We start from the raw sequence: 10,588 nt of genomic DNA on the forward strand, positions 1-10,588 counted from the left end.
TACACAAGCCTAGGAATGATTATGAGCACTAAAGAAAATCTACCTGCAAATTGGCAGCATTGTAAATGTAGCATTTGAGCTGAGGGTAGCACATTAAGGTGTTAATTCTTTATATGAGCAACATCACAGTCTATTGTGTGTTGTCAAATTGTTTTCAGAGTGTATTTTGCCATCTTGCCATTATGGCAGCTGTGGATTTAGGAAATTGTCTGTCGCTCCCAGATTTCATTAGCCTGGGAATCAGACAAATCTGAGAGCTCATGCTTCATTTTCGCTGGCACAGTGTGTCTCGCCCCCTCACCCGTTCACTCAGATTTCCACTCACTGTTACCAGTAATGGTGGCCTAATTATAGCCATTTTTGATAATGCGAGGTGGCTTTTATTTGATGACCAGCATCTTTGCATGCTGCATCTTGTTTGTTTTTCCATCGCCAAGTCCCGTGTCATACGTTTGGCTGCTCTCAGTGTTGTACATTGGTCCGCTTCCTGCATTTAGGTCCGTGTTTGTTGGCAGTGCAAGTTCAAAACTGAACTGAGATCCCAAACAGGTTTGTACCTGCGTTTCTCATGCGACACCAAGCTGACGTTCTCATTTGACTCTCTCAGTTAGGCTCGTGTACACTTTACCGTATTTACAGTGGCGAATAGGGATGCTGCTCATCTTTTTGACATCACGCATGGTCTTATCTGCCATGTCCTGTCCCCATGGCAACAATGTGACCAGTGTTGTGGGCTGACTTATTTATTTATTTTTTCTTCTACCCACCACTTTAGCTGGTAAATCTGAGGGGTTTTGGTAAATAGAGAAGTCTGCTGAAAACGAAACACGTGAGCAGTTTCTCAACATAAACGTGGATGAAGAGTTTTCTTAAAAATCTCTAATCAGAATTGAATCTCTAATAGAAGGGTTTGTGTATGTCACTTTGATACCATTATGGGTAGCATTATAAATCAATGCAACAGACTGCTGAATTATTTTGGAGATTTTACATGAATATTGCATCTAAAATCAAATTATTTAGATAGAATTTTATTTCAAACATGCAAAAATAACTGAAATAACAAGAGGAAAAAAACTTAAAAATCATCAAGTTTTCATGTGTATATTTATGTCTACAGAATGTGTGTGCTCGAAAAGGAGTAGGATGAAGTTTACACTTTTCCTCTTCCTACCCCCTTATTTCAAATTTCATTGCTTACAAATCCATATCCAGAATTCAATTTTATTTGATCCATACATGTTTAACTATGTACAAGTCTAACACATCGAACATACACAAATAAAACCGTTTTCAGCACATAAACCAAAACAGTAACAAACTACATTTTTACATAAACTAATCACCCTGTGTTTTTGTTAAGTAGACGTACATTTCAAAGATGAGCTACAGTTTCATTATTTTATTTTTCCAATGCAAAGAACTGCTGGGCACATCTGCACATGCGTTCAGTTCATCTACATCAGAGTGTCAGTGGGGCACGGGCTGCTGGCCTGCTTTTGCTTTGAATGTTTTTGTTTTACTTGTTTCAGACTGTGAATTTGTCAATAAATACTCAGCTCACCGACTCCACTGTTAGAAAAACGGCCTCAGACATTCCCATCTCTCCTGAACCCTCAGTGCAGTCTGGTTTGGGTTTTTATTTTTCATCTCCGGCCTTTTCCCCACACAAACCTGCTACCAGCACACTGATGTAGATTAAATGGGTACATCTTGGAAAACAAAAATCCTCAGACAGTGTTTGTCTTTCTGTGCATTTTTTCCCCCTATTTTCTTTGAGCTCATGAATGGCTTCCACCATGCTGTAACCTTACCTGCTGATTCTGGCCTGTGTGCTATGTTGTATCTGATCATTGTTGTTGATATCTAAAGAGAACCTTTTTTTCTCCTCCGTTTTATTCACACTTATGCAAATATCCAATCTGCTGCTGTTCTGTCTGGGTCTGCCTTCTGTTCTCACTCACAGTCCTCCTCTTACAGCTTTTTGATAAAAATCCATCTATGGAGGATGGATGACATTTGCAGACGTAAGAATTTCCACACATCAATTTGAAATAATCTTCTGCTGAGCTTTTTGAACCTTTGACCAAAACCCCGGCACAACAACTTGGAGTTTAAAGCCCAGTTGTTTTGTTTTTCAGCTCTTTCATATCAAAGTATTTAGACGTGAGCATTTCATACGAATTTCAAACTTAATTGCAACACAACAACAGTTTTACTTTAATGTCGTTGCCTTTGATTGAAGTGGATATGGCACAGTTTGATTAGTGTTCCATGTAAAAATCGTTTTCTTACACTCGCTGGCCAATTCATTAGGTACATCGGTTCAATTATCCATTAATGCGAATATCAATTAGCCAATCACATGACAGCGACTTGACGCATTTAGAAATATAGATGTGGTGAAGACGACCTTCTGAGGTTCAAACTTAGCATCAGAATGAAGAAGAAAGATGATCTGAATGTGGTATGGTTGTTGGTGCCAGACAGGCTGGTTTGAATATTTCAGAAACTGCTGGTCTGCTGGGATTTTCCCACAGAAGCATCTCTGAGATTTGGCTGAAAAATATTCAGTTAGCAACAGTTCTCTGGGCAGAAATACCTTGTTGATGTCGAAGGAGAATTGCCAGACTGTTCGGAGCTGATTAGAGGGCAACAGTAACTCAAATATCCACTCGCTATAACCAAGGTATGCAGAAGAGCATCTCTGAACCTACTATGGATTATAGCAGCAGAAGAGCGCATCAGGTGCCACTCCTGTTCGCTAAGAACAGGAAACTGAGCAGGTTTGCACAGGCTCCTGAAAAATTCCACAATAACTGATGGGGGAAAAATGTTGCCTAGTTTGAGTCTCAATTTCTGCTGCAACATTCAGATGGTAGGAGTCAGAATTTGGTAGAAACAACATGAAAGTGTGGATCCACAGTTCAGGCTGCTGCCGGTGCATTGATATGGAGGATAGTTTCCCGGCACACGTCGAGTACCAACTGAGCGTTATTTTCAAACGGCCTCCAGAGTCATCAGATCTCAGTGCAGTAGAGCAGCTTTGGGATGTCGTGGGATCGGAGATTTGTGTCACGGATTTGCAGCAACTGTGTGACGCTGCCATGTAAATATGGATCAGAAACTCTGACAAATGTTTCCAACCTTTTGTTGAATGTTACTGTTCTTTTAACAACTGTTGCTAACAATGCATCTAACATTTAAACAGTCTCGGTTATTTTAAATAGTTCAACAGTCCACATGCTTTTTGAAGACAGGGTTTTTATCATACTGTATCAGTCTGTCTTTGCTTTGCCTTATTGCAGTGCTGCTGTGCTTCATCACAGTGTAGTGGCTCCAAGTCTCCTTTATGCAGGTTTTACAGCAGATCTGCATCATTTTCAGACTCATTAATTACTCCAAAAAAAGCACATCCTGCTGGTATTTATGCAGTGTTATGTAAAGCCCGAGACTGTCTTGAAGAGCGATCTCCCCCTCTCACTCAGTCCATCAATAATAGACACAAAGATGTATTTTTCTTCCATTTCCTCATCCGATAAAACAAACATTTTAGCAGCAGGCTCTTGGCTGCAGACTCGAACACTGCAGTTTCTCGCAGTTGCTCTCTAACCAGCGGCTTGTTCACAGTGGCTGGAGCTTCTGCGTTTCTTCACATCTTCCTGATAGGAGCGTCTAAATGTTGCCAGCAGCAGCATGCATTAATAAAGAGCCTTGAGTGTACCAGTGCAGCACTGAAGGAGCTGTGCACTGTTACTGCTTCAGCTGACTGCAGCAAGCATTCCATACTCCATCACCTGCCTTTGATATTAATATTCAGAGTCATAGAAGGGGCCTGGTGTGAAATTCCCATCAGTCACTCATCAAATTCATTACTGATCGTTAGAGCAGGGCGATATGGCCAAAAATATTTATCACGATATATATTTGAAAATTTGCGATAACGATATAACTGACGATATAATTGATGCGAGACAAAATACAACTCCACAACATTACTAGCGCAAAAAGACAACCTATCATTTATTTTCACTTAAACAAGAAGCTGGTTTTTATGTACATTAAAGCTTTATAAAAATGTAACAGTGCAAATGCAAATTCCTTGCTGAAAGTTTAACCCAAAGGCATTTCCAGTAGAAATGGGCTGACATATCCTGAGCATAACCATGTATAATAGCCACTGAAGTTAAAAAGAGGTGCTTTGCAACATTAAACTGCAGTGTGCAGTACGTATTTTTCGGACCATAAGGTGCACGGGATTATAAGGCACATTAAGCGAAACAAAGCAGTCAGATAAATCAAACTTTATTAAACTCATTCTTCTTGCTTCCTCCACTTCTGTACCATTGATTCATTAATGTTGAATTCTCTGGCAGCTGCTCTATTCCCATGTTGTTGCAGTATATTAATGACTAACCTCGTATTGTGGATGGATTATCTCAGTTGTTCTCCTGACTGAAGTTTGGTCCGTTTACAGCATCCTGCCATGCGATTGCATTTGTCTCTAACCATGAGGAACCTTAACGTTAACTTTTATAAGTGGAAAAGTGTTAGTGTTCGTCCTCCAGCTTCACTGTTTATGTTATGCTAACATAGCTGTGTCGCTAGCGATCACGTAGCACATCATTATATACCAGCTAGCCCAACTTCAGTAACCCTACAAAGGTCACTGCTGTTTAGTTTCCTGTCTTCATTTATGTTGGAAGTGATAGCAGAGCTGTACGTTTGATTTTTTTCAGAAATCTCTCAGTCAGAACATGCAATATCATGCTTAGGTAACTAGCGAAACTAGCGAGCTAACTTCCGCTAGCTTCCTGCTAGCTTCTAACTCCGTTAAATGTAATACATTTTGTTTTCATGGATGCCTGGAAGTTAAACTTCATAGTTACACCTGGTAAAGCAGCAATGCTGATCGTTTTATTAAAGATGAAAGAATTTAGACAGTTTTTAAACTCTCAGTGATGCTGCAGTGTTCGTTTGACCTGAAGCATACGGAGTTTAGGACCCAGATTACTCCCAGATTTAAGGGCATCTTAGTCCGACGGCCGCTTGCATGTTCTGCAAAAAAATGTGCTTTGTCGTGTATCTGACGGACAAACACCAAACCAGTTCCACATCACGGAAGTTGCACCATTTTTACAAACCAATTCTGGTTCATCTGTTTCACTCAACAATCGGCCATGTGCGTATGAAAACAAAGGCACTGCGCATGCGCGTTTTACTCATATTCTATCGCGATATTTCATTTTCCTATCGTAGCCTAACATTATACCGGTATTACCGTGAACGGTATAATATGGCCCAGCCCTACTGATCGTTTTAATTATAATAATGGTGCCAAGTGTCAAAGTGTTTGCTGTGTAGTGTTGGTGCACTGAAGAAAAAACAACGGTGAAATGATAAAATGTTAGAAGCTCGGGTCATCCTGTCCTTTTAGAATAAAGCACACAGATCCATTACTCGTATTCAGGTACAGATTTAAAAGCAAAATGTTAAAATGCAGGACTAATCTGGACACGACACTCCAGGATTTAATTACTTATCTTCGAGTGCCGTTTTGTATTTGTCGCTGGAAACTAGAGTCACCTGGGGTCGGCGCTTATCGTAGGCGTGCTCGCCATGTGACCTTCAGACTATTCCAGCTCCACTCTAGCGGAACAAATGTGATTCTAAGAAATGACAGTGATTAAAGCCAAAAGGCTCGCACTCTGATGATTTGTGAGCGCCGTCAGGGCAAGAAGAATGCAGGTTATTCTCTTCACTATGCCTTTTCGCAGAGACGTGGGGGTTATTAAGGGTTCCACTCGTCTTAGGAGAAAGCGCGGCTGGTTTTCACTGCGCACCAATTAATTAGCAAAACACTTTTTAGATTATTCAGAATCACTGTCTTTTGCAATTATTACACTTTTTTCTTTGTGTGCGTGTGTGTCCGTCCTGCAGCTGCCTTATGCTGCCTGTAAATAGTGTATTTCTGGATCTGAGGAAGTGACATCTGCAGAGTGATTGCAGTAAGATGGGGTGGAGGATGGGGGGGCACTTTGTGAAGCGCCATCTAATCCTAAACCTCCTCCCAGCTGAGACTGACATCAAAGAGAGAAGAAGCCTTCTCTGTTTTCTCCTGAGCGTATATGTTTCTGTGTGTACGTCTGTCTGTGCTTTATAAGGCTGAATGTGGGTGGGGGTAGGAGTGGGTGTCATCTGAGGCCTTTTTCCTTATAAGGTGGAAAATTAGGAATTTAATCTTCTATAAGTATAAAAGATGAGGTCATTTATTCACCATAAATCCAGGAATCTGGAGAAATGTTATGTGAAGTTGCCCGATGAAGATATCAGCTGAACAGCAAAGATTTAAGATCAAACAATAAGTTATCGCCTTTTCTGAGGTGCTTTATATAACCCGCAGCAGGCCTTTAAAAACCTGCTTTTTGTTCATGCGTCAGTCAAAGCACTGCCTGCCAACAGACTGCTTTATAAATCAAATCATGCTCACCCTAACTTGTCTCCCTCAGGTCTCTCTGAAGTGCAGAGCTGCAGAGGTTTCCCAGTGGGTGTTCCAGAGCTACGAGGCGGTGCTGAAGAACTGAACAAACAAGCCCGTGCATCCACCCAGCCGCAACCCTTGCAGACTACCATCTCTCTCTCATTCTCTCTCGCCTGACCCACGAACCACATCACAGCCTCACGCAGTGCCGGGAGCCGCTTCCCGCTGCGTTCGGTCGGGACACTGCGGTCCTCATGTTACCCAACCATTTCATCAGGATGGTTAATGGGTCTATCGGCCCTTCCTTTCTTGCTTGCTTTCTTCCTTTTTTCCCCTCCAATGCTGCAGAGAGATGTGGTTCACTCTCTTGGCTGCCCTTATCCTGTCCCCATCTTTGTTCACACCACATGCTTCGGTTTCAGGAAATCATCCCACATCCCCTGTTCTCCCCTGTCCGAGCCATCCTTAAACAATCTTTATTCGTTTTTAGGGGTGGGGGGCAGACGGCCGTGAATGTTTCTCTGCATGAGGCTCCTTTATCATTTTCAAGCCCTGCTTTTTTTCTCTCGCTCTCTCTCTCGCTCATATATATATATATTGGAGTCTATTTTTAGCACCTGTGATCAGCAGGTGAATCATCACTTTCACCATATTTATTTAGGGGTTAATTTCAATTAAGATGTCAGACAGGAGAGGCTTTGACTGTATTTTAGCTTCTCTCTGGATCTTAATAGAGCCACATAATTACATCTAAAAAAAACCCATTACACTATTGTTTTTGTCTTTTATAGTTTTCTTTTAGTGTCTGGTTATCAGGGGGCTCGTCGTCTGTCCCCGAAAGCAGAATGTGTGTTTCCGTGTGCATGGAAACTGTGTGTTACTGCGTGTTTAATTTTTCATCAACATCGCAACATTTTATAAACTAGCAGCAGTTGTCCTCGGACTACTCTCTTACTCGGTCATTCCATGGTTAAATTTTTGTTCGTAGTCTTGTTTAGCGCACATGCTGCAAACTGGGAGAGAGGCTCAGGTGGCGAGAGTTTTATAAGTGTCGGCGCTCTCTGCGTCAGCAGCGCCGGCCACCCCGGGCTCTCTGCCACTTTGCTCTCCGTGTATCCACGCTGCAGCTCTCTCGAGGTCCACGCCTTACCTGACATGAAGGCTCAGGTGGAAAATAAAGCAAAACAGCTGATGCCATAGTTTGTAACACTTCTGAGTCACAAGCGCACATGTAGGTAGCAGGCAGCGTTCGCTAAAACAAAGCTGGATCAACATGCGGCGTCTCTGTTTGAGCTACAGGCTCCGCTGATTAATTGGATTCCTTTTAGCGAGCTGTTACAGACTGTACCGGCTCTACAGGATCAGCACGGAGGCTGTGTATTCTGAGTGTGTGTCTGTGTGTGTGATGCAGCTGATACTTATGACATGCTGTACAAAAAAATCAATGTTTAATCAGATGTTTGTTTTTTCATTGTGTGTACATCATTTGAAGAACCATTAAAAGTCTTGATTAATTCACGTGTGTGTGGTTGGTTTTTTTTGTTTTTTTAAGTAGTTGTATATTGTCACAGATTCCGTTTTAAAAATGCAGAATTTTTTTTCCCTTTCCTGTTGATGCTGAAGTCCCAGTGTTAAAGGATGTGAAACATTATCTCAGTTTTATTTGCGCCCCCCCCCCGGGGGGGGCCTGGAAATCGATGTGCACCGTTTTCACACACACGCCATAATCGTTGATGACCTTTGCGGCATTCAGCGCTTTTCTCTCTGGGCGCCACAGCTCTGCTCTGGTGTTGTTGACCGAACGGTGTCCGCAGCTTTGCACACAGAAGTCAACAGACTCAGTTGTGCTCAGCCTCATTCCAGCAGTGAAATCTGAGGTTTATCCGTCAGAGTGCACCCTCCTTTTCCTGAAAGTCCAACCTGCTTTGGAAAGCTTAACCAAGATTTCCTCTGCATGATCCAATTGTGGTCACAAGCACTTCTCAGCTCGGATCTCTGATTGCGTGAATCATAAGGTCAACAGAAATCACTAACCAGAGCAAAGTGAAGCTGTGAACAGTGTCAGACTTTCTTCTGCTGCTGTAATGAATGATCCATAATATTGATCCTGTTACTTTACTGTCTTTTAGTAAACGTCTCCTCTCTATGAGAGCACAGTCATTAACTACCAAATCACAAATGTAATTTGTGTTACTAGCAGGGAAGTAATCACAGTATTTTATCTCTTAAATAGATTTTCTGAAGTGTTGGGAGGAGAAATCCCTTCTTTTAAACTCAGTTCTTTTCTTCTTCTTTTTTCTTTTAAATGTATCCAGATCACTTCCACTATTTATGGTCAGTCCAGGAGTGTCACACTCATTTTAATGTCGTGGACTCAGTTTCAGTGAAGCTATTTGCTCTAAACTGTTCACCTTAGTTTGATTGTAAAAAAAAAAAAGTTTAAATACATGTTTAATTTCTGAGCTCTCTTAAGAGATAAAGAAGTGCAATTAAAGCAGCAGGTCTTTATTTATTTTTTTCAATGTTATAAAGAAATCTTGCTGTGGAAAATCAAAGCAACTTGCAAGTATGGACTGACTGGGACTACACTGTAAGAAATAGAGGTCTTTATCCTAAAGTTAAAAAAACAAAACAACTGTCACCACCAGAAAATGGTGTTAAAGACGGTGGAAAAGGAACATTTCTGTTATTAAACACTAACACCAACAACCTCCATTCACTTAATGGTTTATCTACTACTCTGGCATATGGGGTTACATCTGTCAGTAAGAAGATTGAAACGGATGAAGAGACCGTTAAAGGTATAAAATGTATGTCCTGCTTTTTAGAACTTTCCACATTTTCCAAAATGTAGCTGAGCTCAACAATGTGGCAGCTGGTTCTTATGTAGCGCTTTTCTACTCTGAGCACTCAGTGCTTCATACAACTTATCTCATTCTCACCCATCCATATAAGTCCTTTCTATCTAGCATTCATACACAGTCATACAGCAGACAGCAACTTTGGTTGGTATCCTTCCAAGGATATTTGGTATGGAGCAGCCAGCGACCTGCTCCACCTCCTGATCTACAGCCACCCATCATCGGCTCTTATGTGTTCTGAGAGTAATCTCATACATTCGGCTTACTCTTTATCTTGACATTTTCCAGATTTGGCATTTATCACTCGGTGGCAGCACGTCTATAGTCCTCATTTGTGATGTTTGATCATCGATTTTCTGATAAAACATGTTTGGAAAGACAAAAATATCTTTACCACCGTAACAACATACTGTCATTTATTTTAGCTTTAATCTCCTTCTTGTAACACAGTTAAATGTGGATTTATTGAGCTTTTTCTTTGAAATATTCTGTTTAAATAACGTTCTTCCCTAGTGTCCTTTTTTAAGACATTTGTTCTGTGATATATTTATTTTATTCAGCCAAGTTGTTTTTCATATTTTAGCTGCTGTAACATGGTCAATTTCCAGCTTTCAGGACCAATAAAGCTTTTATTTTATGTTCATTAAAGTAACTCAAATGCTTTCTACATATTTTAGGCTGCCGAGTTGTCAAACATCTCCTTGGCTGATATTTAACCAACTTCAGCATGTGACACTTGCTTTGTTATTTTTAAAGGTCCTTTTTGTAAATACCCTTTCCAAATTTCCACTAAAACTCTCACCATCGGGGGCATTACCAGTGAGTATGCAGAAAAAGCTTCTGTTCTTTTAACTTTTGATATTTCTTTTTAACTACTCCCATTTCCTCAAGAGCCTTCGCCTATTTTCCATATGTCTGTCTTATTAGTACCTTTACACATTTCACCAGTAAAACCCTAGAAATTTTGCTCCAACTGATTTGCATTCAGACATGTGTAAGTAAAAAAAAAAAACCCCACCAACAATAGGTTTGGAAAACTGGATCTAAAACGCTGTACTTGTTAATAATAAGAACTAATCTGCAGAGGTGTGAACTAAAACATGCAAACTTGAGGTGCAGAGGTGAAACGTCTTCAAGCAACTCAAAGAAGTCCAGACGCTTTTCTTTCCAAGCTCCTTAGACTACGATGACCTGGATGAGTGAGAACCTTCACAGACATAAAGCATGCAAACCTTTCACAGAACAG

At 40.9% G+C, this 10,588-nt stretch overlaps 1 protein-coding gene across 2 annotated transcripts in view; it reads left to right on the forward strand.

Moving 5' to 3' along the window:
• The window catches only part of ap1b1 (adaptor related protein complex 1 subunit beta 1), a 30,110-nt gene extending 22,114 nt beyond the window's left edge, over window positions 1–7,996 (forward strand). For both annotated transcript variants that reach the window (XM_080892939.1, XM_080892938.1), the window contains exon 22: window positions 6,510–7,996. In XM_080892939.1, coding sequence (XP_080749065.1) covers window positions 6,510–6,584 — 75 coding nt within the window. In that variant the 3' untranslated portion in view covers window positions 6,585–7,996. The remainder of the gene's footprint in view (window positions 1–6,509) is intronic.
• Window positions 7,997–10,588: the final 2,592 nt, after the last annotated feature.

The sequence above is a fragment of the Rhamphochromis sp. 'chilingali' genome (genome assembly GCF_963969265.1).
Source record: "Rhamphochromis sp. 'chilingali' genome assembly, chromosome: 10".
NCBI lineage: Eukaryota > Metazoa > Chordata > Actinopteri > Cichliformes > Cichlidae > Rhamphochromis > Rhamphochromis sp. 'chilingali'.